The 27,983-nt window shown below is 43.9% G+C and overlaps 1 protein-coding gene across 1 annotated transcript in view; it reads left to right on the top strand.

Moving 5' to 3' along the window:
- LOC126176174 (transcription factor SOX-9-like) overlaps positions 1-27,983 on the top strand; it is a 209,841-nt gene that overhangs the window by 155,375 nt on the left and 26,483 nt on the right. The window contains exons 3-4 of the mRNA XM_049923315.1: positions 10,009-10,096; positions 27,143-27,291. Of these exons, the coding sequence (XP_049779272.1) occupies positions 10,009-10,096; positions 27,143-27,291 (237 nt within the window). The remainder of the gene's footprint in view (positions 1-10,008; positions 10,097-27,142; positions 27,292-27,983) is intronic.

Genomic DNA, 27,983 nt, shown 5'->3' with positions numbered 1-27,983 from the left:
AATAACGACCTTTTCAAAAAGTTCTCACATATAGACAGGGTGGTAAGATATTTCTTAAAAACTCTCCTATGTACAACTGCCCCCCTCCCTCCCACTTGATACCTGTTTCAAATACACTCCTGGAAATTGAAATAAGAACACCGTGAATTCATTGTCCCAGGAAGGGGAAACTTTATTGACACATTCCTGGGGTCAGATACATCACATGATCACACTGACAGAACCACAGGCACATAGACACAGGAAACAGAGCATGCACAATGTCGGCACTAGTACAGTGTATATCCACCTTTCGCAGCAATGCAGGCTGCTATTCTCCCATGGAGACGATCGTAGAGATGCTGGATGTAGTCCTGTGGAACGGCTTGCCATGCCATTTCCACCTGGCGCCTCAGTTGGACCAGCGTTCGTGCTGGACGTGCAGACCGCGTGAGACGACGCTTCATCCAGTCCCAAACATGCTCAATGGGGGACAGATCCGGAGATCTTGCTGGCCAGGGTAGTTGACTTACACCTTCTAGAGCACGTTGGGTGGCACGGGATACATGCGGACGTGCATTGTCCTGTTGGAACAGCAAGTTCCCTTGCCGGTCTAGGAATGGTAGAACGATGGGTTCGATGACGGTTTTGATGTACCGTGCACTATTCAGTGTCCCCTCGACGATCACCAGTGGTGTACGGCCAGTGTAGGAGATCGCTCCCCACACCATGATGCCGGGTGTTGGCCCTGTGTGCCTCGGTCGTATGCAGTCCTGATTGTGGCGCTCACCTGCACGGCGCCAAACACGCATACGACCATCATTGGCACCAAGGCAGAAGCGACTCTCATCGCTGAAGACGACACGTCTCCATTCGTCCCTCCATTCACGCCTGTCGCGACACCACTGGAGGCGGGCTGCACGATGTTGGGGCGTGAGCGGAAGACGGCCTAACGGTGTGCGGGACCGTAGCCCAGCTTCATGGAGACGGTTGCGAATGGTCCTCGCCGATACCCCAGGAGCAACAGTGTCCCTAATTTGCTGGGAAGTGGCGGTGCGGTCCCCTACGGCACTGCGTAGGATCCTACGGTCTTGGCGTGCATCCGTGCGTCGCTGCGGTCCGGTCCCAGGTCGACGGGCACGTGCACCTTCCGCCGACCACTGGCGACAACATCGATGTACTGTGGAGACCTCACGCCCCACGTGTTGAGCAATTCGGCGGTACGTCCACCCGGCCTCCCGCATGCCCACTATACGCCCTCGCTCAAAGTCCGTCCACGCTGTCGCGGCATGCTACCAGTGTTAAAGACTGCGATGGAGCTCCGTATGCCACGGCAAACTGGCTGACACTGACGGCGGCGGTGCACAAATGCTGCGCAGCTAGCGCCATTCGACGGCCAACACCGCGGTTCCTGGTGTGTCCGCTGTGCCGTGCGTGTGATCATTGCTTGTACAGCCCTCTCGCAGTGTCCGGAGCAAGTATGGTGGGTCTGACACACCGGTGTCAATGTGTTCTTTTTTCCATTTTCAGGAGTGTATAAGACAAGACATTATACTTCATTTCAAATTTTCTAAAGCAAACTTCAACCATATACAATGTTCTAACAATGAGAAGTTTCACAGTTACAAATGCAAAAAAAAAAAAAGTTAACTGGATTACCTTAAAAGTTGGCTTTTATCATTCTTCCATTAAAATAATCTCATTTGCTCAGTATCTTTCCTCAAAACATATTACTGCAAAATCTTTTCTAAATAATGCCGTCTCCACCACTCAGCAGTCCAGTTCCATCCTTTTTAAACGAAGTACATTCCCAGACTGTCCACCACACTCTGCTATTGCTTATGTTCTTCACGCGTATGCTGCCGGATACGATCGTCTTCACTACACGGTATTTCGGCGATCCATCTGGCCGCTATCTTCAGGTGCGATCGCTGGGTGCACCTACAGAATCACACACTCTGCTATTGCTACTCTCTGACAAAGCAAAGTAACCTCTTTGACGAACGTCTCTGGTCTCGAAGACAGTCTTCTTATAAAGAGTACGATTACATCGATTTTACAGATGTTGAGTACATTTATCAAATTCGCACACATTTATGGCCAAAACTTCATGAAAATCGTCACGGGAAAAAGGACAGAGCCCTTGTTAATACAAACAAATGTGCTTAAGTGATAAACGGATACTTCATTATATTTCCTTTCGAATTGTTAACTAGTATTGTACTACGTCACATGCAGTTCAGCTCCTCATCCAGAAATGGATGAATTAATCATCTGAATTGAAACCGTCGTAAAATGGAAATTATATGTTTCCGGACATGGTTTCCTATTTCAAATATTATGTGCTCACTCCCCTCTACAAGCCCTAGAAGTTTGTAACGGAATTTCCGAACACGCTGTATGAAGAACATGGTCCAAAACAAAAATGTGTCATATACTGTATATTCACAGTATACAGTATATGGCACAACGTCCTTATATGAATCACACCTCATTCATGACACACCGTGCCAACAAATTACGCTTTAAAACACGCGTTTCAGAGAGTACGTACATTTCACGTTCACCCCATCTCCAAGTGTTTACATTTATTTACCCGTCTCGACCATTGTTTCTTTACTTATGATATTTTAAGAGAGCGTGCTGAAAACTAATGCCTCCTATTCTTTTATGTGATAACCCTTAAAGCTTTTAAAGTAAAACAGTCGTTATTACCAGTTTACATTTTGATGCTTCATGTTTACTTATTTATTTCTCAACATATTCACCCTGGCGACGAATTCATTTCTCCCAGCGAGAGACCGGTTTGTTGATACCGTCACTGTAGAACGTCTTGACTTTGTTGACGGAGCTAGAACTTCACCTCTGCATGTATTCCTTCATCACTATCAAAGTGAAGTCCTCGCAGGTGTTCTTTAAGTTTTGGAACAGATAAAAATTAGATGGGCCAAGTCGGAATTGTATGTTGGATGATCGATGCCAGTGAACCGAAGAAGTCGCATTGTTACAGATGTCGCAGCGCTCATGTGTGGTTTGGCATTGTCATGCTGAAAGAGGGGACGAACTCTTCGAATTTCGAACTCTATTGCAGCACGGTGTTCCTCACGCACCGACACAGCTTTATTACACACCGCTATGTTACACCATACAGTTCGCTGCCCTCTACTGGCAGGGTGCTGCAAATATGTTAACATGATGAATAAGAATGTAGAATTTTACTACCGTTTGTTTTATTTAAGAAGCTTTAAGACTTTTCACTTAAGAAATTCGGAGGCATTACTTTTCAGCGAGCCCTCACACAATAGCTGTCTTAAAAACTTCCGCTGCTTAATTTTGCAACGCTGTTAGTAAAGAAACAATGTTCACGACACGTAAATAAATGCAAACATCTGAAGATGGGAAGCCAAGCATCTTGAAATATCATTATCGAAAAATAAAAGCCTGTAATAACAAATGTTTGCAGACGATTCATTGTAAATCACCTGTTCTTCCAACAGTTGCAGTGTTATAATAAGTTCGCAACGGACAAGAATTGTTTACTAATGTTAATACGAGAAGGAATGGAAAAACGAAATACGGCAGTGAGATAGCCAGTCCCAGTCGACAAGTAATTATAAGTACAGTAACTTTGCCATTTTTCGGCGCAGGTAGGTCATTCGGGTTACGAACAAACTAAATTTGAAACACTATTAGCAAGCATTTTTTAAATACTAATCCAAAAATGATTCTGATGGCTGATAGCATATGCAGCGGCGGTTACTGTAGCACTAATGAAGCCATCATGAGCTTAGCATGTATGTGCCGCATTATACAGAAGGCAATCTGCAAAAATGCGAACAACAGAACGACGAATTGTCAAACCGATAATGCTGGCCCCAACGTGCTCGCTATGTGTTGATAATTCTGATAATATTTTGGCCGGCATTAATATTGTTCGTTAATATTTCTAGTATTTACAATTCGATAACGCCCACTCTCAGACGGTCATTTTATTGACGCATTGGCAGTAATAGTCAACATGTGAGGGCCCCTTAACTTCCGTGTGACATTTCTACCAAACTTCTTTCCGCACCCCCTCCACGTAGTGAGCTGTTCCCCCCACTCTCGGTAAGCGCATAAGTACAAGGGCCGTAACTTCACACTCAGACCGGAAACGTGTTTCTCCTTGTCGTTCAAATCTAGCGCCCGCAAAATAGCATTGCGCATGGACGAAGTAAGCAAAAGTTTCATTCGTCTGCGGCGTTGAGTTGTAAACCCGGGGCGAGCCAAGCGTCGACGGAAATATCCGAAAAGGCAAACAGGGAGGAGTGCAGTGCGGGCGCCTCTCTCTCGCTTCCACGAATATTTTGCGCGGCCAATTGGGAAATTTTGTAGTGATAAATAATTCGTTAGACAAATAACTTAATATGTTGCCTCTGCAGAACACCCTGGAATTCATTTTGTTGACTTTTATCACAAACACTAGAATCATTTTAATTTAAATATTAGTTTGGACATTACTCCACCTGCCGTGGTCAGTGTCATATCCATATAACTGAGGTTTTTGTAATGGTTTATCTGAGATATTCCATGGCAGCAGCTACTGATCCTAAGAAAGCCATCTTTTCAGTGACAGTTATGACATACTTGTTCAAAATGTATTGCTAAACTGCAGGCAGCTGATATGATTGTAGTAATACCCTTAATGCTATCTGCTCATCTTCATCTTTGCTTCTGCCTGTCACCTTCTTTACTACATCCTATACTGACTTTATTTAGTTACCTGATCTAACTATGTTTTTCTCCAAACGCAATTGCTTTGCTGTTTAAGTTACTGTATTCAATATACTGGCTACAGTATTGGTTTCGTAACATAATTTTGATCATTAAATATTTCTATAAATATATTGTCAGTGGCTGTTTTTGACCAATTGGATACTCTAGTTGAGACGTTTACGGTAGGAATTAAGTTGAATGACTATGTTACCACATGCAGTAAATTCCTACTGGAATAATTTTTAGAAAAATTTATATCAAAATCACTATCGATCACTACTTCTTTGTTTTTGCTGTTAAATGGGTCAATAGAGCCTCAAGGTGATTTCTAAACAGATTACAGTTACCTGCGGGTTCTCGGTATACACTTACTACTACAAAGGATTTGTTACGCAATTCTGCTTCTGTTACGCATGTTTCCATATGCTGCCACAGTCAACATTTATGAATGTCTTTGTTCTTAAATTTAGACTTTTTCAGAGGTATCTGGCAACGCCTCCTTTCTCCATTTCTCTCTACAAAATGGAGAAAGAAGGCGTTGCCATATACCTCAGAATAAGTCATAAATTTATGCTCTATAGAAATATGATGCTAACCTGATTCCTGTAACGTTCAGAGAGGCAGATTATGTCAATTCAGTTTGAAAACTCCAATTCGCGAATGCAAAGAAGTAGTTCGTTAATGCTACTTCGAATATTCTGAAGCAATACAGTAACTGGCATTTCTCACTGACTGAGGTATTACTGGATGGAAATGAAATTTCTAATGATGCAGAAACACCTGTTCGTAGCGATGCAGTTGCTAGAATATGCTGTTTAGTTTCTTTCCCCAACTGAAGATTTGCTTAAATCCTAACTTCTCTGAATACTTGCTTTCTTTCTGTCCTCATAGTCCAAAAAAAGGAGCTGCTCCGACACCTGTAGCCACTGGGATTTTACCACTTATGACAAGGTCTCAGTGCCTCATCCATCATCCCTCCCTCGTTAAGTTGACTGACTCCAGTTGTGACTCACTGATATTATGTCCCAAGATACGTTTTTTTTCGTTTTGTGAGGGGCAATTTCACATTTCTGAACATTTAAAACAAATTTCCAATCTTTTCACCGCTTTGAAGTCTTATCAAATTCTGACTGAATATTTTTGCAGTATCTTCAGTATTATAGGTAACTACATTATCTGCAAAAGGTGTGAGGTCACTGTTAATGTTTTGTGCAAGGTCATTAATATACAACATGAACAACTATACCCAGATGTGAGCCATTTAATAACATTATTACACTCCTGGAAATGGAAAAAAGAACACATTGACACCGGTGTGTCAGACCCACCATACTTGCTCCGGACACTGCGAGAGGGCTGTACAAGCAATGATCACACGCACGGCACAGCGGACACACCAGGAACCACGGTGTTGGCCGTCGAATGGCGCTAGCTGCGCAGCATTTGTGCACCGCCGCCGTCAGTGTTAGCCAGTTTGCCGTGGCATACGGAGCTCCATCGCAGTCTTTAACACTGGTAGCATGCCGCGACAGCGTGGACGTGAACCGTATGTGCAGTTGACGGACTTTGAGCGAGGGCGTATAGTGGGCATGCGGGAGGCCGGGTGGACGTACCGTCGAATTGCTCAACACGTGGGGCGTGAGGTCTCCACAGTACATCGATGTTGTCGCCAGTGGTCGGCGGAAGGTGCACGTGCCCGTCGACCTGGGACCGGACTGCAGCGACGCACGGATGCACGCCAAGACCGTAGGATCCTACGCAGTGCCGTAGGGGACCGCACCGCCACTTCCCAGCAAATTAGGGACACTGTTGCTCCTGGGGTATCGGCGAGGACCATTCGCAACCGTCTCCATGAAGCTGGGCTACGGTCCCGCACACCGTTAGGCCGTCTTCCGCTCACGCCCCAACATCGTGCAGCCCGCCTCCAGTGGTGTCGCGACAGGCGTGAATGGAGGGACGAATGGAGACGTGTCGTCTTCAGCGATGAGAGTCGCTTCTGCCTTGGTGCCAATGATGGTCGTATGCGTGTTTGGCGCCGTGCAGGTGAGCGCCACAATCAGGACTGCATACGACCGAGGCACACAGGGCCAACACCCGGCATCATGGTGTGGGGAGCGATCTCCTACACTGGCCGTACACCACTGGTGATCGTCGAGGGGACACTGAATAGTGCACGGTACATCCAAACCGTCATCGAACCCATCGTTCTACCATTCCTAGACCGGCAAGGGAACTTGCTGTTCCAACAGGACAATGCACGTCCGCATGTATCCCGTGCCACCCACCGTGCTCTAGAAGGTGTAAGTCAACTACCCTGGCCAGCAAGATCTCCGGATCTGTCCCCCATTGAGCATGTTTGGGACTGGATGAAGCGTCGTCTCACGCGGTCTGCACGTCCAGCACGAACGCTGGTCCAACTGAGGCGCCAGGTGGAAATGGCATGGCAAGCCGTTCCACAGGACTACATCCAGCATCTCTAGATCGTCTCCATGGGAGAATAGCAGCCTGCATTGCTGCGATAGGTGGATATACACTGTATTAGTGCCGACATTGTGCATGCTCTGTTGCCTGTGTCTATGTGCCTGTGGTTCTGTCAGTGTGATCATGTGATGTATCTGACCCCAGGAATGTGTCAATAAAGTTTCCCCTTCCTGGGACAATGAATTCACGGTGTTCTTATTTCAATTTCCAGGAGTGTATTTCCATGAAACAGTTTCTATATTCCCTGTATAAGAATGATCAAGTCTAATGTAATCGGCTCGCCTAGAGTACAGGATATACGACTGTACAGCTAACAGACACTGCGCCAACTGTGGTAGTGGTAAGTTACTGTGGGACCAAACTGCTGAGGTCATCGATCCCTAGGCTTACATACTACTTAATCTAAGTTACGCTAAGGACAACACACACTCACCCATGCCCGAGGGAGGACTCGAACCTCCGACGGGGAGAGGCGTGTGAACCGTGGCAAGGCGCCTAAGACCGTGTGGCTATCCCACGCGGTTGCGCCAACTATAAGATACCTTACTGTATGGCACCGCCTCAGAGCTAGTAAAATTCAAAGAGTGCTCGCTAAACCCTCGGTTATTAACTGGCCTTCACAGCCAGAGCTCATTATATCTCATGATCAGTACGACTTTAACATTTAATGACAATTTGTAGCATGTATTGCAATAATCTGGTGACACCTATAGTCATACGATATTCGTTGTTTGGTATTGCAAGATCTCTGTCGTCGATAAAACTCTTACAAGACTAGAAGCAGACGCCACATAATAGCAACAAGATTCTAGCACTAATAATATGCCAATTATTTAATAATTTTCCTCGAAAACACCAGTGTTATGCTGTAATGCAACAAAAATGGAAACCTCTCTACTGAAGCAGCCCTTACGATGTACAGGATGCCGCATGTTCTACATATCTCAGTACCAGTTAACAGTGCCGTTATCCGTGATCAGACCCACACATTCGCACTATCCAGTTACATTAATGTGACCAACTGTCAAGTCTGAGTAACCACCTTTTCAGCGTGGACCTCTGCGAGACGTGCAGGAAGAGACTCATGTGGTTCTGGAAAGTATTAAAAGGGATGTGTGAAACGTCCCCTTAGAAGAATTTATACAAGACTGTGCTTAAACTGACACACAATGTTTTCAGCGCAACGCAATCTGACTATCAAAGATCCCTGCAAAAGAATGGCCCTGAGTAACATTAAACTATACCTTTCACAAATAACTTACCTCACAAAAATCTTCATTACTCGAACTACTGCAATACAGCGAGCGCCACTACTGCCAGCTAAATAAAAGATTCAAACTACGGAAGTCACTAACTACTGATAGGGATAGTTAGCAAATGAAAGATTTTAATAGAGAACAAACACTGTATTTACCTTAATAATCATAATATATATAGCAGTTCAATTTCAAAACTTCCGCCAACTCTCTCCCCACATCCACCACTGCTGGCGGCTCACCTCTAACTGCGCAACGCTACGCGCTGTTCACATCCAGCTGCCGCTGCCCAACACTACAATGGCAGACAACAATGCAAACTAGCCACATACTGTACACAGCACAGCCAGTGATTTTCATACAGAGCGCTACGTGGCATTACCAATATAAAAATCTAAACAGCCTACTTACATAAAGAAAACATAAACAGCCTACTTACATGTGTAGCCATGCGGACTCCAGTGAGCATCCTCCAGTCGAGGAGTTAGGGCGCGAGCAGCCCGATCGAGGTGGTCCCATAGAGTCTTGATTGAGTTTTAATCCGGAGAGTCTGATAGCCAAGGGAGTAGAGTAAAGTCATCTTGGTGCTCTTCCAGTCACGCACGTCCTCTACAGTACGTTGCGTTGTCCTCTGGGTAGATGCCATTGTGCCGAGGAAAAACAAACTCCATGCAGGGGTGGACATGGCATAATTGTGTTGATCAATTGTGCCTTCCAGAATGAGGAGATCGCCCAGGGAATGCTACTAAAACATTTCCCAGACCATAACGGCCTAGACTTTTCCGACGATTGTTGCAGGGTGTTTGCTTTCAGAAGTTTCACGCCGATGGAACATTTGACCGATGGAACATAAAACTTGATTCATCAGAAAAATGCCACCTGTCGCCAGTCGGACTTACTGTTGAGGTATTGGAGTGCAAATTCCAGCCTTCGTAGCCGACGAACAGCAGTCAGCATGAGTGCATGGGTCAGCCACCTGCTGGAGAGACGCATATGCTGCAACGTTAGTTGCAAGGGTTGAGGAGACACTGTTGCCAGCCCCGTGGTTCATGTGGGCGGTCAGTTACTCAACAGTTGCAAGTCTATTCGCCCGACGCATCTCTGCAGTCGTCGTCCATCCCTGTCATCTGTGGCCAGTGGTGCACCAAAGTTACTTCGGTGCCGGTTTAGGATAGCGCTGTTCTGCCATGCCACTTTAACAAGGTGGAAAGGCGAATAGTTTACAAACTTAGCCATTCGGAAACGCTACCACCCTTGGCCGGAAAGCCAATGATCAAGCTCTTTTGGGCGTCGGGTAAATATCTCCGTTTCTGCATCACGACAGCAAGAGCATCGCTTTCCACGTCCCCCCGACACGCTTTATAGACCCTCCACTGCTTGTGTTGCCATCTACCGTCCGGTTATCGCACGTTGACGTCGAACACAGGCCGTGATTGCTTTGATGTGATTGGACAGTGTAATACCTAAGGGATGGTTATGAATATGTACAGTGTGCTTGTCTTTGTGTGTAGTTAAACGTGTTCCTCCTGTACCGCAGGATCCTGAGTGAGGAGGAGAAACAGCCCTTCATCGAGGAGGCAGAGAGGCTCCGAAACGCCCACAAGAAGGACCACCCCGAGTACAAGGTGAGCGCCAGCAGCTTCTCACACTTCTGTGAGTCGTGTCCATCATTTGTCCTTATCTCTTAGTAATAGCTAAGTGTCGTCAGAAGTGAAAGTTGTGGTTGGCTGCAGTATGGAAATTGGTGGAGGAAGTGAGGTGAGTGTGTCCGACGCCCTCAGAAGCTGCAATCCTTAGGCCCTAGTACACATTAGCACGCAGGACAACGTTAAAGCGGCGAAGCTCAGCTCTTCGTGGTTACTTATCCACTGTAAACGGAATGGATGCCATATCGTGTCCACCGATTAAAAGAAAGTAACAAAGGTCAATAACGGCTAGTGTGTTACCAAATTTGCTTGGTAGTTACTAAGAGAGACATTCGAAACATCAATGGATGAAGCTCCACAATTTGTACGAATACGTGCCTTCAGAGTAGGGTTTTAAATACACGGTGGTTAAACTTCCGCTGCTTGAGTCATTGTAAACGGAAACTATTTATCGTACGGGTACCAAACTTTAAAGGACTGTGTGCTGCAGGATTTGCGTTGTTAGTAGTGCTAAGTGACGTAGCTTGGCGACGGGCGCCGGTGCTGGTACGGAGGGGTAAAGCTGAAGCACAAGCGTCATTGTACAATGCAGTTACAGACGGTCGGCATAGATCTGGACGTGGTGAACGGGGCCTTAAATACGTAAAGCTGTTTTATCAAAACGGTAATAGTTCTACTGCTCTTCGCGGGCATCGAAGCGTTAAAGAAATACTGAGAGACCTCTTTCTACACGGGGGTTGAAGAACATGATTCGAAAATTTGAAATATTTGTCGTTTTGGAAATGTCTCCTGAGAGAAGTCAACGGCGAATAGTGCCACAGATTGTTGAAGAAGTTACTGTTGCCACGGATGAAAAAGCTGGATGCAATGTGCGATCTTCAAGCCGTGCACGAGATGTGTCACGTCTGCTGAACATGCAGTGGTCCACCGTTAGAAAACTGCTGCCAACAACTGTGAAATGATATCAGTAGTGCTGCTCCAGACTGTCGTGCAGATGGTCGTTACATTGAGCAACATTTGTAACCTGGAACATAAACATGGGACGCAATTAAGAAATGTTGTCCTCCAATGTGAAATGTGTTTCTTTCCGTGGTTTACTCGTTATTTTTCTTCCGCATATCCTTAAAAACGTTTCCATAAAATTTCATTGTCACTCTATGACTCATTTTCATGGGGGCCCTCTTCAACAGCTAAACATTAATTATAACCACCCTGTAGAAGCAAAAGGATAAGGATGATGAAAAATGAAAACTTCTAAAATGTGTGTGGAGCAGTAAAAGAGGGGAGTGGAAACTAGCTTTTGCTGATGATCTGGCACTCATTGCAAATAATATTGACGAAACTAAGATTTAAGTGTCTAGCCTACAATCAATTGCTGCTAAGACTGGCCTAAAAATAGCATTTAACAAAACTGAATTCATCACAAACATCAAACACGCTCCTCCTCATATTGAAATACAACAAGAGAAAATCAAGCAGTCGAAGAAATTTAAGTATCTTGACGGTTCAGAAAATCCAGCTGTAGAAAGTAGGTGTTCTAAACTAGAAGGTGCTTTTCATCTGTGCAAAGACTTATACAAAAGCAAAAGCCTGTCTTTAAACTTAAAACTTTGTCATTATAACCCCGTAATTAGACCGTCATCTTCGTAGGCATCAGAATGTTTAAACATGACGAAAACCTGAAATAAAAGACCGGAAAATTTTGAGGAAAATCCTTGGCCCTATCAAAGAAAACGGAGAATTCCGCCGAAGACACAACTGTGAATTATACGAACACACAGAAAAAATTGTTACCAGCATGAGGAAGTGGAGAATGAAGTTTTTTGGTCATCTGGAAAGAATGAACCCGCAAAGACTTACTCATCGCATACATTCATCAATTTCAAAAACAAAATCGTATTCAAAATGGGCAAGCCAAGTCAGAAAGGATTTACAGGAAGCTTAAATTTCATTTGATGACATTCAGGATCGAGAAGTTTTCAGAGAAAAAATCAAAATTACTAAAAACCTTATTTCGCTTACTATGCCAGTTCCACGTCCTGCCTGCAAATGGTCAAAACAGACAAAAGAAGCACAGTCAGCGAAAATGAAAATCTACTGGCAAAAGAAGAAAACACAATCAGGGAAGAGAGAAAAATATTCGTGGCCCATAGCAGGCCGAAAAGATAGCAAAAAAAAAAGGGAAAAGAGGGGGGGGGGGGGAAGGGAGAGACAGCGTTGATCCAAACCGCCGAGCCGTGGACTCAGTGTAAACAACGTAATGAGCGTGAAAATACGACTTTCTGTCAGAGCGATCCTGGATTTCAGGTGTTGTACTCAGTCTGTAAACATTCTAGACGTTCCAGAACAGAGACGAACGTAAGACGCATAACGACTATTTTTATACAAGGAACCGTTATGAACTTGCAGGTGATTGGAGGCTCCTTCCAAGGAATTGCCAGGCTCGTTGTAGGTGATGTGTAGCCGTTCATCATAGTTGGTGCCGGTGCTCCATGGAAAATACACATGCTCATCGTACGTGTTCTAAATGGCAGCAGCATTCACTGCTTACCAGGAAGGGTTAACAGAACAAATGGAGTAACAAGAGCCAGTGAAGAGAGGCACTGATTTAAATATGTTAGTTCCAGCAGCATGTTTCAGTCTCATAAAATTCTCTTAAGAGCACTGTCGCGTCATCATATAAAATACTAAAAACGCTAAAAAACATTTTATACGATGACACGGTAGTATACCCAAAAGAATTAAAAAAGAAGAGTGGCGCGTTTCGTCGCGAGAGCGCGGCCACAGCTCGTGGTCTAGTAGCTAGCGTTGCTGCCTCTGGATCATCGGGTTCTGGGTTCGATTTCCGGCCGTTTTGGGAATTTTCTATGCTCGGGGACTGGGTGTTTGTGTTATACTCATCATTTCATCATCATCATCATCATCATTTGTGACTGTGGCTACATTGGACTGTGTGAAAATATTGGAGTGTATAAAACTTTGTGCGTGCACTGATGACCGCACAGTTGAGAGCCCCACAAAACAAACATCATCATCATCGTCACGGAAGCGCACAGCAGCGCGAGAGCGTTACGGAACTGCACGGAAAATGCCACTGACAGGTGATACAAAAGAGGTGTTCCACATCACATAGAGATGTGCAGTTGAAAATTCGATAGCGCAAGTCCCAACAAGAGCCGGGCAACATATCACTTCATCACATGTATGTTTCATAAAACGAACATGATGATAAAATAAGAGACACTGGGGCTTATGCGGAGGTTTATTGACAGTCGTTCTTCGCACTGGCAATTTAGGAATGGAACAGAGGGGAGGAGGAAATGAGTGTGGTAAGCGAAGCACTCCCCATCACACGTCGTAAGATGGCTTGAGGATTACATATGTAAACACAGATTCATGCCTGGTTTGCTTAACGAGCAGGCATTGCTGACTGCATTGCGAAGGGCTACAATTTTTACACGTAGAGTGTCAGTTTGAGTCACCAGGAAACGTTTCCTAGAAAACGGTGTACGAAAAAGAATGCCATCGGCAAACATTCCCTTGCAAATCATTCCTCTGGAGTCCGCCCCGAAGGTGTAAGCAAAGACATTACTGGAATGATACGTAGCGTTTTCTTGTGATAAGAGAACATCTGCCTTATCAGTAATTGTTGTTTGCGAGTGCAGTGTCAAAAAGGAGAGCGGAAGCTACAGTAGTGTGCGAAGCAAAGACGTGCGAGAGCAACAGAGGATATCTCGTGTGCCACGTCATAGCCCGTTATGACCATACACTCCTTGCACATCGTCCTAACCATCTCTTGGCGTTCCTACTATGCCATGAAGATATAGTGTTCCAAATGTTCCGGCATGACAACACTTGTGTCCAATCTTCTCTCGTTACCCAGCACGTTGTCTTGTGGCCAGCACGTTCACAATACCTGCCTCCCGTTGAGCACGTTTGACACAAGATGGAAGGACTTACGTTCCAGTCTTCATTAACAGCAATATCTAAAATGAAACTTCCTGGCAGATTAAAACTGTGTGCACGACCGAGACTCGAACTCGGGACCTTTGCCTTTCGCGGGCAAGTGCTCTACCATCTGAGCTACCGAAGCACGACTTACGCCCGGTACTCACAGCTTTACTTCTGCCAGTATCCGTCTCCTACCTTCCAAACTTTACAGAAGCACTCCTGCAAGAAGTAAAGCTGTGAGTACCGGGCGTGAGTCGTGCTTCGGTAGCTCAGATGGTAGAGTACTTGCCCTTGAAAGGCAAAGGCAAGGTCCCGAGTTCGAATCTCGGTCGGGCACACAGTTTTAATCTGCCAGGAAATTTAATATCAGCGCACACTCCGCTGCAGAGTGAAAATCTCATTCTGGAACAGCAATATCTCTTGGCCATTTGTGACAATAGATGAGTAGCATGGAACGGTATCTCCCAAGATGACATCGGTCGCCTTTAGGGCCGTCTAAATGTGGGTATGCATAAGGACACTGGGCAAATAATTAATCATCCCTAGGAGATATCACGCCAATAACTTGCAAAGCCGCCTCTAGCCATGGTAATGGTCTGATTTCGGCGAAGAAGTAATACCATAATTTTCTACAGGTAAGCCACATGCAGGTGCAACGCCCCGTTGGTAATTAAACACCGTAGAGTTACCGAACTGCAGTGATGTTGTTTGCTACGTTTCATCCACTGTCCCAGAGAGTCCCAGAAAATTTATATGGCTTTCAGAGGTTCGTCAAATCAGCAACGCGTGCGTGCAGCCCCGTGAAGACGGTTGTTGTCATATTGAAAGACGAGGGTAGAAGAAAGAGCGACACCTGGTTACCGAGAATGTTGAAATAAGCATCCTGATTCATGTTCATAATAACCTGAATGAGTCCGCCCAAGTCGTGGTGCGAATTACAGCACCAGACACCAAAGAACCGGCTCCAGCTTGAAATACACGCTCCACGCACTGCAGTTTATATGCCTCACTGGGTCGTTGGTGAATTCGACGCCTTGCATCATTCGAAAAAACTGGGAGGATCGCGACTCGTCGGACCACACTAGACGCCTTCTATCAGCTGCAGTCCACTTTCTGTGCTGTTTGGCTCTTGTAAAAAGATGATACTTTGAAGGGTTTAGTAGTTAGTTAAGGCTATAAGCAATGAGAACATTTTCCCATAGGTGAACGAGGTTGTTATTATGACCATATAAAGAGTGACACTTGAAGAATCAACACCTCGAAGTAATCATCTCACGTTAGTCAACAACTGGTAAATCCGGGGTAGATAGATACCTGTCACTTTCGTTCTCTGCAAAACTCCGTACAAGGAACAATATTGTACAAAAGCTGTGTAGCACCACATGGGACTCATCGGTATCTACTTTACGAACAACCGCTTAATTTAGTAGCAGAATACTGCTGCCCCATCGGGCTTAATAACCCACTATACCAAGTAAATCCCCCCCATGAACCATGGACCTTGCCGTTGGTGGGGAGGCTTGCGTGCCTCAGCGACACAGATAGCCGTACCGTAGGTGCAACCACAATGGAGGGGTATCTGTTGAGAGGCCAGACAAACGTGTGGTTCCTGAAGAGGGGCAACAGCCTTTTCAGTAGTTGCAGGGGCAACAGTCTGGATGATTGACTGATCTGGCCTTGTAACACTAACCAAAACGGCCTTGCTGTGCTGGTGCTGCGAACGGCTGAAAGCAAGGGGAAACTACGGCCGTAATTGTTCCCGATGGCATGCAGCTTTACTGTATGGTTAAATGATGATGGCGTCCTCTTGGGTAAAATATTTCGGAGGTAAAATAGTCCCCCATTCGGATCTCCGGGCGGGGACTACTCAAGAGGATGTCGTTATCGGGAGAAAGAAAACTGGCGTTCTACGGATCGGAACGTGGAGTGTCAGATCCCTTAATCGGGCAGGTAGGTTAGAAAATTTAAAAAGGGAAATGGATAGGTTAAAGTTAGATATAGTGGGAATTAGTGAAGTTCGGTGGCAGGAGAAACAAGACTTCTGGTCAGGTGACTGCAGGGTTATAAACACAAAATCAAATAGGGGTAATGCAGGAGTAGGTTTAATAATGAATAGGAAAATAGGAATGCGGGTAAGCTACTACAAACAGCATAGTGAACGTATTATTGTGGCCAAAATAGATACGAAGCCCACGCCTACTATAGCAGTACCAACTAGCTCTGCAGATTGTAGCCTCCCCCTCACTTATCGACCTTAATGAGAGTGAAAAATTAAACCGCGTGTACCTAATGGAAATTTGGGAAAAGCAATCGTCACCGAAGTTAATCTGTCGGTAAAGAGGGAGGAAAGGGTTACATCTAAATGAAAGGAAAAATGCAAATGAAACTGGTGGAAATTAATTTTGAAAAGGGGTAAAGTTAATAAAGAAAGTAAATGTGCGGCCGTCACGTTAACAATTAACTAGCGGTAATTAGATATTTGAGATTTGTGGGAAATTACGGTCGCCAGTCCTATGGACAATTACTATAGTAACTAAAAAAGAAAGGTTATTACACATATAATTAGCACTAGAAGTGTGGCAACTGTAGGTTGACATGTGTAGTGTGAAAACTGAAAGTTTGTCGGAAGTAATAAATTTCGCTACACTCTGACTTAATTTAGCAAAAGAATTAATAAAACAGGAAAATTGAAAGTTAATTTAGTGACTGAAATTAATAGTGAGCTTTGTTTCTGAAGCACATCGAAATTCAGTGAAATACGGTTAGTCTTGGGCTCCCTCAAGAATCATTTCAAAAGCTACTTGAATCTACTTAATTTAGAAATAAGAGATTTAACTTTGAACTTAAATTAAATGATTCTGAACAATTAACAATAGTAAAATTTAGTACGTACCAAGCTGAGCTGCAGTCACAGGTAAGCTAAAATACGGTAACAAAACTCGCACTCGTAATTTGTGCTTGTGTAATCTAAATATTGTAGCCAGCTATGAAAACCTTAACTGAACTTTGAAATTAAAGCAGTGAAATCGAATGATATTACTTTAATGCTGGCGTCTGAATTTCAGCGACACTCGGGTTCATTCCGGAAAAGGAAGGGACCCTGCTTGGTAATGCACTTGGGACAATGAGCAACAGAGGTTCATACTACGTTGCTGTAATTTAGTGAGAAAAATTTAACAGTTTGAAAAGCTGAGGTCTGCCATACAGTTCTAAAACTTTACGTGCTACCAGTCTTCCTTGTTGGTTGATTGAAGGATTGAAGTCGTCGATCGAGGAGGGGGCGACAGTCACTCATTGTCGGCCGTCGCTGTTGCAGAAGCTGGATGTTGGCGCGCCTTCTTCTCGACACGGTCTCCAGCCGAAACGGGGTCTTGATGTGTGCCAGCTAACGCTTCCCGACCGCGACACCATGTCAGAAACTAACATAGCAAGTCGAGCGCAATTACATGCTGCCAAACCCCGAAGCGCGGCAACTCGCGGGAGCGTCACACAACACACCTGCTCCACTGCCCTCCTCCAGCCAGACCCTCTCTCTCTGCTCTGCCTGCGCTCCACGCGGCAGAGTTAACACTACCAAAGATCCTAAACACTTTGGTTCTCCACACGACCTATCGATGTAATCGTTCTATAGCATAGTTTTCCCTAGGCAAGACCCAGCGAAAAACACAAATAATATTTACAAAACAAACCAATTATACATCGACATAAATGCATAAATATATATATACAAATAGTAAAAAAATTACAATATATAAAGACACAGAAACATCATATCTTCAGGTAACCAGATAAGGAAAAAAATTATAGTACAATAGATGGAAATAGAAGGATATGCATTTCCGGCGTTACAAGATGACGAAGAAATTGAAGAAATGTATGATGAAATAAAAGAAATTATTCAGATCGTGAAGGGTGACGAAAATTTAATAGTCATTGGTGACTGGAATTCAGTAGTAGGAAAAGGGAGAGAAGGAAACGTAGTAGGTGAATATGGATTGGGGCTAAGAAATGAAATGGAAAGCCGCCTGGTAGAATTTTGCACAGAGCATAACTTAATCATAGCTAACACTTGGTTCAAGAATCATAAAAGAAGGCTGTATACATGGAAGAATCCTGGAGATACTGACAGGTTTCAGATAGATTATCTAATGCCAAGACAGAGATTTAGGAATCAGGTTTTAAATTGTAAGACATTTCCAGGGGCAGATGTGGACTCTGACCACAATCTATTGGTTATGACTTGTAGATTAAAACTGAAGAAACTGCAAAAAGGTGGCAATTTAAGGAGATGGGACCTGAATAAACTGAAAGAACCAGAGGTTGTACAGAGTTTCAGGGAGACCATAAGGGAACAATTGACAGGAATGGGGGAAAGAAATACAGTAGAAGAAGAATGGGTAGCTTTGAGGGATGAAGCAGTGAAGGCAGCAGAGGATCAAGTAGGTAAACAGACGAGGGCTAGTAGGAATCATTGGGTAACAGAAGATATATTGAATTTAATTGATGAAAGGAGAAAATATAAAAATGCAGTAAATGAAGCAGGCAAAAAGGAATACAAACGTCTCAAAAATGAGATTGACAGGAAGTGCAAAATGGCTAAGCAGGGATGGCTAGAGGACAAATGTAAGGATGTAGAGGCTTATCTCACTAGGCGTAAGATAGATACAGCCTACAGGAAAATTAAAGAGACATTTGGAGAAAAGAGAGCCATTTGTATGAATATCAAGAGCTCAGATGGAAACCCAGTTCTAAGCAAAGAAGGAAAAGCAGAAAGGTGGAAGGAGTATATAGAGGGTCTATACAAGGGCGATGTACTTGAGGACAATATTATCGAAATGGAAGAGGATGTAGATGAAGATGAAATGGGAGATAAGATGCTGCGTGAAGAGGTTGACAGAGCACTGAAAGACCTGAGTCGAAACAAGGCCCCCGGAGTAGACAACGTTCCATTGGAACTACTAACGGCCTTGGGAGAGCCAGTCCTGACAAAACTCTACCATCTGGTGTGCAAGATGTATGAAACAGGCGAACTACCCTCAGACTTCAAGAAGAATATAATAATTCCAATCCCAAAGAAAGCAGGTGTTGACAGATGTGAAAATTACCGAACAATCAGTTTAATAAGTTACAGTTGCAAAATACTAACGCGAATTCTTTACAGAAGAATGGAGAAACTAGTAGAAGCTGACCTCGGGGAAGATAAGTTTGGATTCCGTAGAAATGTTGGAACACCTGAGGCAATACTGACCCTACGACTCATCTTAGAAGCTAGATTAAGGAAGGGCAAACCTACGTTTCTAGAATTTGTAGACTTAGAGAAAGCTTTTGACAATGTTGACTGGAATACTCTCTTTCAGATTCTGAAGGTCGCAGGGGTAAAATACAGGGAGCGAAAGGCTATTTACAATTTGTACAGAAAGCAGATGGTAGTTATAAGAGTCGAGGGGTATGAAAGGGAAGCAGTGGTTGGAAAGGGTGTGTGACAGGGTTGTAGCCTATCCCCGATGTTATTCAATCTGTATATTGAGCAAGCAATAAAGGAAACAAAAGAAAAGTTAAGAGTAGGAATTAAAATCCATGGAGAAGAAATAAAAACGTTGAGGTTCGCCGATGACATTGTAATTCTGTCAGAGACAGGACCTGGTAGAGCAGTTGAACTGAATGGACAGTGTCTTGAAAGGAGGGTATAAGATGAACACCAACAAAAGCAAAACGAGGATAATGGAATGTAGTCGAATTAAGTCGGGTGATGCTGAGGGAATTAGATTAGGAAATGAGACACTTAAAGTAGTAAAGGAGTTTTGCTATTTGGGGAGCAAAATATCTGTTGATGGTCAAAGTAGAGAGAATATAAAATGTAGACTGGCAATGGCAAGGAAAACATTTCTGAAGAAGAAAAATTTGTTAACATCGAGTATAGATTTAAATGTCAGGAAGTCGTTTCTTAAAGTATTTGTATGGAGTGTAGCCATGTATGGAAGTGAAACGTGGATGATAAATAGTTTAGACAAGAAGAGAATAGAAGCTTTCGAAATGTGGTGCTACAGAAGAATGCTGAAGATTAGATGGGTAGATCACATAACTGATGAGGAGGTATTGTATAGAATTGGGGAGAAGAGGAGTTTGTGGCACAACTTGACTAGAAGAAGGGATTGGTTGGTAGGACATGTTCTGAGACATCGAGGGATCACCAATTTAGTATTGGAGGGCAGCCTGGAGGGTAAAAATTGTAGAGGGAGACCAAGAGATGAATACACTAAGCAGATTCAGAAGGATGTAGGTTGCGGTAGGTACTGGGAGATGAAGAGGCTTGTACAGGATAGAGTAGCATGGAGAGCTGCATCAAACCAGTCTCAGGACTGAAGACCACAACAACATCAACAAAGTAAATAGACATGGAAGTAAACCAAACAGTGAGAATGATTTCGGACGCGGTTGAGAGGGTACCTACATTCTGATCATCAGTCCTAATTCATATACCTCCAGCACCAGACAACAAGCACTTCCTACAGAATTTAGGAAACTTCAGAACAATCAATAACTTCCTCTTAATTCGAGCTCTGATTACATAACCATTAAACGTCTCCGCTCAAGAAAATCATTATTTACGGAAGTTATCTGCTTAGAGAACAACTCTTAAAGTTTGCGATACTGGAGGAAAGCCTGGGAAGTTACTGCGACTGCGGATCTCGAGAAATTCCGATTTATGTCTGAAAAACCGACTGGCTTTGGCCTCCCAATAAAATCCTAGGTAATTATAAACCTAATTAGAACCCACGATTGCAAATGAGGGTATTCCATATTTGAATGAAAACCAAACACATCTACAAAGTGCGACAATCCAACAAAGACAGACAATCCAACAAGTAACGCAGACATGTCAATTAAGAACGTACGCGGGACAATTCGAAGACTTCCTGAATACGACTGATAGTTCAGTAAACTGTGTTTGTAAAGTAGATGCGTTTTTTGTGAATGTTATTCTAAGTTTATGGTAGTTAATGTGGTGTGTAATGATGCTATACGATGGTTACACTGGTGTGCGAAACTTAAGTACGAAAGTAACTTTCGCGTGAAATGTCACAGCCGGAGAACACGGTTAGATCAAACTTTGACCACAGATGGCAAGAGTTGCTACGGTATAGTATAGAAGCTAGCTGAAAGAAATATGCAAGAGCCGAACAGAAATGACTCCCTTATTCAAAGACAATTATTACACTGAAGTCACCGTGATTCATGATGGCCCTTCCACATTACAAACGATGAGACATGGTTGTCAATATGGTGTGTGATCACGATGGACGGCAGTGCATGCTCTTCCATGTGCCCCCATGCTGGACAGACGATTGGTAAGGACTTCTGATGGTAGGGCGTTCCATTTCTCCACCACGGCCGTTGACAACCCGCTGGATGGTCTTTGGTGCATTTGGTAGTGCTGCACATCTCGCACGTGCGGAATTTAAGGCAGGGGACTGGCAGCGCATTCCACAAATGTCCACTCATTCCGAGACCTTCTCCATCTGCGATGTTTGATGCAGTTGCTCATTGTCATCCATAAAAATAATGATTACGTTGACTGGTGAGTGTACCATGTTCAATGATTTGGAGGTCAGTACGCCCATGCAACATTATGCTTCCTCACACCATAAGATCTGGGCCACAAAAACGATCGTGTTCGACAGTGTTCGTGCGTGCTTTACGTGTTCCCACCTCATGCCATATGAAGGTACGTCCAGCGCTGTGGACATATTCACTTTGGTGGTTCAGGTGTGGGGAGACATAATTTATTTATGCATTTATTTTACCTGGTAAGATTAGGGCCTTCAGGCCCTCTCTTACACCTAACCAGGCATACTCAGATTCAACAAATTTCAGTTTCTACAGAACATTAAGGGCATATAACATGTTATACAGTATTAATGTTAAAGAAAAAAAATAGAGATTATAAAAGTAGTACAATGATAATTATAACAATCAAAAAATAATTATAACAATCAAGAATAATAATAATAATAATAATAATGACTATGTATATGAAAGTAAACATATTTTTATTTTATGAATGTCAGTCCTATTGCTAGTTGGGAATTTTCTCGTTATATTCTTGCAGCTTGTGAGTTATTCTCATCAAGCAGAGACATAAGACGATAGAATGGGGTGAAAGAGATATAGAAGAGGTAGATAGGTTAGAGGAAGAGAAATAGAATGGTAAAATTCGAAGCTATGATGGAGAGGAGAAAGAAAAAGATGAGAGGGGCACAACAATGGTGGCTATACCGTCCCTAATATGTAAGTCTTGAGTTCCCTCTTGAATGTTGAGTGGTTCTGAATAAGACGCAGATCACAGGGGAGCGCGTTCCATAGTCGTATGGCTGAGATGGAGAATGACACGGAGAAAGATTTTGTGTTATGTAAAGGTACAGCCAAGATGCTAGACGTATCCGATCTGGTATTGCGGTTGTGGAATGATGATAGGTGTTTAATGTGAGAAGATAAGTATTGTGGGCACCAGTGGCTAAGAAATCGATGAAGTAAGCACATCGTGTGGAGATCGCGTGCCTTATGTGGGCGTATCCAACCTAGCTGGGAGTATGAAGGACTGATATGATCATGCAACCGTATATTGCATACGTATCTAACGCAAGCATTCATCACTTGCAAGTGCAAGCATAATGTTGCATAGACGTACTGACCTCCAAGTCTTTATTCTTCTGACACAATACTCCTGCCCCATGAGCGTCTTTTCTGGGGCGTATTCCACCCTAACTTCATTTTTAGGGTTCCGTGTTTCAATCTGTTAAAACTGGAAACTTATACGATGGCTTTGTTGTCGCTCTTCTATCTGTCTGTTAATAGATCCTTTCTTAGCAATCATATACAACCCCGCACTTGACGATAGGTCTGTTCCTAAAGACTGGAAAGTAGCATAGGTGACACTAATATTCAAGAAAGGAAACAGGAGTAACCCCTTCAATTACTGACCCATATCACTGACCTCAATTTGCAGTAGGATTTTGGAGCATGTACTGTACTCGAACATTATGAATCACCTTGAAGAAAATGACTTATTGATACATAACCAACACGGATTCAGAAAATATCGTTCTTTATTCCCATGAAATAATGAGTGCTGTCGACAAGGGATCTCAGATCGATTCCATATTCTTAGATTTCCAGAAGGCTTTTGATACCGTTCCTCACAAGCGACTATTAATCAAATTGTGTGAATATGGAGTATCGTCTCAGTTGTGTGACTAGATTCGTGATTTCCTCTCAGAGAGGTCACAGTTAGTAGTGATAGACGGTAAGTCATCGAGTAGAACAGAAGTGATATCTGGCGTTCCGCAAGGTAGTGTCATAGGCCCTCTGCGGTTCTGATTTACATAAATGATCTAGGTGTTAATCTGAGCAGCCCCCTTAGTTTGTTTGCAGATGATGCTGTAATTTACCGTCTAGTAAAATCATGAGACGATCAATTCCAGTTATAAAATGATCTAGAGAGAATTTCTGTATGGTGCGTAAAGTGGCAATTGGCACTAGGCAAAGAAAAGTGCGAGGTCATCCACATGCGTACTGAAGCAAATCCGATAAATTTTGGGTATACGATAAATCGCACAAATCTAAGGGCTGTCAGTTCGACTGAATACCTAGGAATTACAATTACGAGAAACTTAAACTGGAAAAACCACATAGATAATATTGTTGGGAAGGCGAAACAAAGACTGCGCTTTGTTGGCAGAGCACTCAGAAGATGCGACAGTCACACTAAAGAGGCAGCCTACATTACACTTGTCCCTCCTTTGCTGGAATATTGATGCGCGGAGTAGGATTCTTATTAAGTAGGATTGACGGAGGGCATCGAAAAAGTTCAAAGAAGGGTAGCTCGTTTCGTGTTATCGCGCAATAGGGGTGAGAGTGTCGCTGATATGCTGATATGATACGCGAGTTGGGGTCGCAGTCACTGAAACAAAGGTGGTTTTCTTTGCGGCGAGATCTGTTTACGAAATTTCAATCACCAACTTTGTCTTCCGAATTCGAAAATATTTTGTTGACATCCATCTACGGTGGGAGAAAGGATCATCATAATAAAATAAGAGAAATCAGAGCTCGAACGGAAAGATTTACGTGTTCCCTTTTCCCACGAGCCATTCGAGAGTGGAATGGTAGAGGGGTAGTATGCAAACGGTTCGATGAACCTTCTGCCAGGCACGTAAGTGTGAATTGCAGAGTAACCATGTAGATGTAGATGTAGATGTAAGAACCCTTTTCCCCAGGAACGAGTAGACGTATCAAGTAGTCATTAATGTCACATGTTAAGGTCTATAGCCCCTTAGCTGTGTAAGAGTTTTAAGCTCCTAAGTTAACGCAGCGAAAAGATATGCCCATTTATGTCACATATTTTGATCCTCGCAAACGCCCTCATCAAAACCTACAGCGTGCTCCCCGTTGATCTAGAATCATGAAATTTGGCAAGAAGCAAGGCTTCACAGTACAAGTAAAGGAAAAAACCCGAAAATATTTAATTTGTAATGTTATAGCTAGAGAAAATATTTGTTTTCAAACCTGAAATTACAACATTCTGAAAGTCTTGGAATCCCTGGGATAGACATCTTACCAATATAAATGTCGATAACAGGGAAAAATCGTCAATATCCTGGATTCCTGGAACTTGTAAATTTGTGATAAGTTTGTATGGCACCGAACAGCCGAGGTCATCGGTCCCTAGGCTTACGCACTACTTAACCTAACTTAACTAACTTAACGCCACGGACAACACACCCATGCCTGAGGGAGGACTCGAACTTCCGACGGGGTGTGGATTCCTGGAATGGCCGAAGTGTCTGTATACACAATTAAGTTTGTACGAAACCCTCAGGGTGCGAGTGCACCTCGCACGTGGCCAGTTATTATGGGCGACAATGCACAACTGCAGCGAACAGAGCAGATAAAGGAGCTGTTGGGACGGGAGGATAATCGGCTAATGGACTGATCTGTCCTTTCCATCGACTTAAATCCCATCAAGCATATGTGGCATGCATTTGGGAGACGCACTGAAGTAAGTCTACATGCACCAGCGACTATCCGGCAGTTGTCATCTGCTTACCACCTCGAGGCCAGCATGGCAACCCATTGAAGAGCATGCATTGCTGTCTGTCGTGATCACACACAACTATAAACAACCACGTCTCGCCGTTTGTAAAGTTCATGGCACTCGTATGAATTGCGGTGACTTCAGCGAAATTATTGCTGTGAAAAGCTCATCGCTAATAAAGTAAGAGATACTGGCAGGGGACGCCAAATGAAAAGCTTCTACTTATGTTTCTAATCTAGACTGTAATAATAAAATGGGAAGGAACTATTAATCAGAACACAGGGAGAAGTTGTGATCTAAATGACACTAGATTTATTCATTCTTAACATTACAAGACAACTAAAATGATGAAAGAAACATTACACAAACATTTTTTACTTAACAAACGCTTTCACTGACATGGGAGCTATGGTGTACACAGTGATCACCTGGGGATCGACACACGACACTAACCAGAACACTAATCGCTTTATCTGACTTCATACACGTGAAACTGGGTTGTGGCACTAAACTACGCCACCACCAAGCATCTATAATCTACTATTTGAAAAAGAAAAATATGGTTCGAAAGAACAGGGTGCTGAGAAACATATATTAGAGCCCTACGCCCCAGCAGCGAATACTTTACCCTCCTGCTGGTCAAGGCGGCGCACCACGATGCGTTTGGCGACTGAAGTCGTGGATGGCGGCAATCTGTCATTAATGGCACATTCGCGCAAAATGTAAGTACGCAGTCTCGCATTCAGTTAATTCCGAATGCAGGTACTTTCCTATGAGCCTCTGAAACCCCGGTGGATTCCATTGTGCAGGTGGACCCGTTTGCTGGTCTGCCAAACCACTCTGTGCCACTACTGTGTGTGACGGAATATGTCAAATGTTTGGACAGCCGACTCAAGACAAATAAGTACATCCACACTTCACTTGTTGTGAGCACGATGATATACCGATTTGACCAATCAGAGACTTTAAAGTTAATTGTGAGAAATAGGAAAAAAGATTCAGCTTCGTAGCCTCTTTCCCACGCATTTGCCGTGTCTTTTGCTAACAAAATGCTCAGGATGGAAGCACAGCCCTCCATAAACAGCTTGTCATCTCCTCTGTTGCGTCCATTTCAAAGTTTCCAAAGAATGGCCATAAACTCGTTAAGCCTCGTGCTTTCACAGATACGTTTTGAAACATAGTCTGGACGTCTGGGCGCCAGTCTCCCTGTCCCACGAAAATTCGCAGAACGTTCTTTTGTCACCTTCCTCCCTAACAAGGGTCCATCTTCTGCTTTATTGCCGGTCTACAATGTGCTGGCCAGTGCAGCGGCGACTTCTCGGCGCTAGTCTGTATACCTGGACATGCCTGCCTACCGCCCGGCGCCAACTAAATGGATCTCCACAATGAGACTGCGGAACTCGGCCGTCCGGAAAGGTCTCCACACGTTCCGCAATAAAAAAACGCGCTTTTCTGGGTCCACCATCACCACAGCTTTTACTGTAGTCGTTTAAATCGGCACCCTATACCTTTGAACGCAGGTAAAGCTTACTGTCATTCCTTCCCTAAAGCACGCAAACAAGACCATTAACTACTGCCCACGATTTCATATAATGTATGAAGTCAAATCGCAGTAAAGATCACATTCCGTAAGAACATGAAGCGGCATAACACCGAATCAGATGTGAGAGTGCCCTGCAATCTCTCAGCCATTCAACAGAAGTGTCATTTCTGTTCGTGTCATCTGCGTCTTTCTTCCAGCTACCTTCTATATTATACTGTAGCTGTTCTTTATTTGCACAGTCCAGGTTTCGTCGAGCTGTGTTACTTTGCAGTGACACACCATGCAGTAGTTACTTCCGTCCTTAAGTTTTTCACACGAGTGTAAATCTGCAAATGTCAAGAAAACGAAGTAGTGTCGAACTCATTTTTAGGTGGCAGCTATTACCATTGCGTAGATGTTTGGTAAGCAAAAGGAGATGAGTGAGTTACTGTGTCCGCAGTACCAGCCGCGCCGCCGCAAGCCGCCCAAGACGTCGGCCGCGATGGGGGTGGGCGTCGGCGTGGCGGCCGTGTCCCCAGGCAGCGACGCCGATCTGCCCTCCACCTCCGGTGTCAGCTCCACCTCTCCGGACATCGGACGCTGCCACAGGTACGCAGTGTCCGCATCTTACCAACAGTTGCGTTGCTGGTAGCCAAATAGCGAAAGTTATTCATATTTTTAAAAATCCTTTTTCTCTTTCGTCTTTGACAACCAGAGACCACTTAGCACTTTCAATTCCTTCTAGTTTCAATATATTTTTCCTTTCGGATGACACAGCCACAAATTTACTGAATAACAATCCCATTTTCTTTCCCGGTTGTTATAACATCACTGTTACAGTGTATGGACAAACATATGGAAACAAAAAATACAACACACTACCATTCCTAATGCGGTGCAGTAAAGCCGTTAGCTTTCAAACTAGCTTCTAGTCGCCTCGGAATGGATAAATAAGGTGATGTATTGTTTTCCAGGGAAGCTTCTACCATTCTTCCAGCAACATAGTGGCATATTCGCATACCGTTGATGGAGGTGGATAGCGATTACGGACCCTCCCCTCCAAAGTAGGCCACAAAGGCTCACCAACACCGATATCTGCTGGCTGTTGTGCCCAGGGAAAATGCGACTATGTGTCATCGTGTTACGAAACCAGTCCTGGACGATGCGAGTTGTGTGAACAGGGCCCTGCCGTCTTGGAACACAGCATCATCGTAAGGGAACAAACATTGTACTACGGGATGGACTTGATTAGTCAAAACTGTCACATGAAACTTGGCAGTAATGCGACCTTGGAGAGTAGC

The sequence above is a fragment of the Schistocerca cancellata genome, chromosome 3 (genome assembly GCF_023864275.1).
Source record: "Schistocerca cancellata isolate TAMUIC-IGC-003103 chromosome 3, iqSchCanc2.1, whole genome shotgun sequence".
Taxonomy (NCBI): domain Eukaryota; kingdom Metazoa; phylum Arthropoda; class Insecta; order Orthoptera; family Acrididae; genus Schistocerca; species Schistocerca cancellata.
Note: the sequence above shows the minus strand (reverse complement) of the source record. Positions and strands in the feature narration are given on the sequence as shown.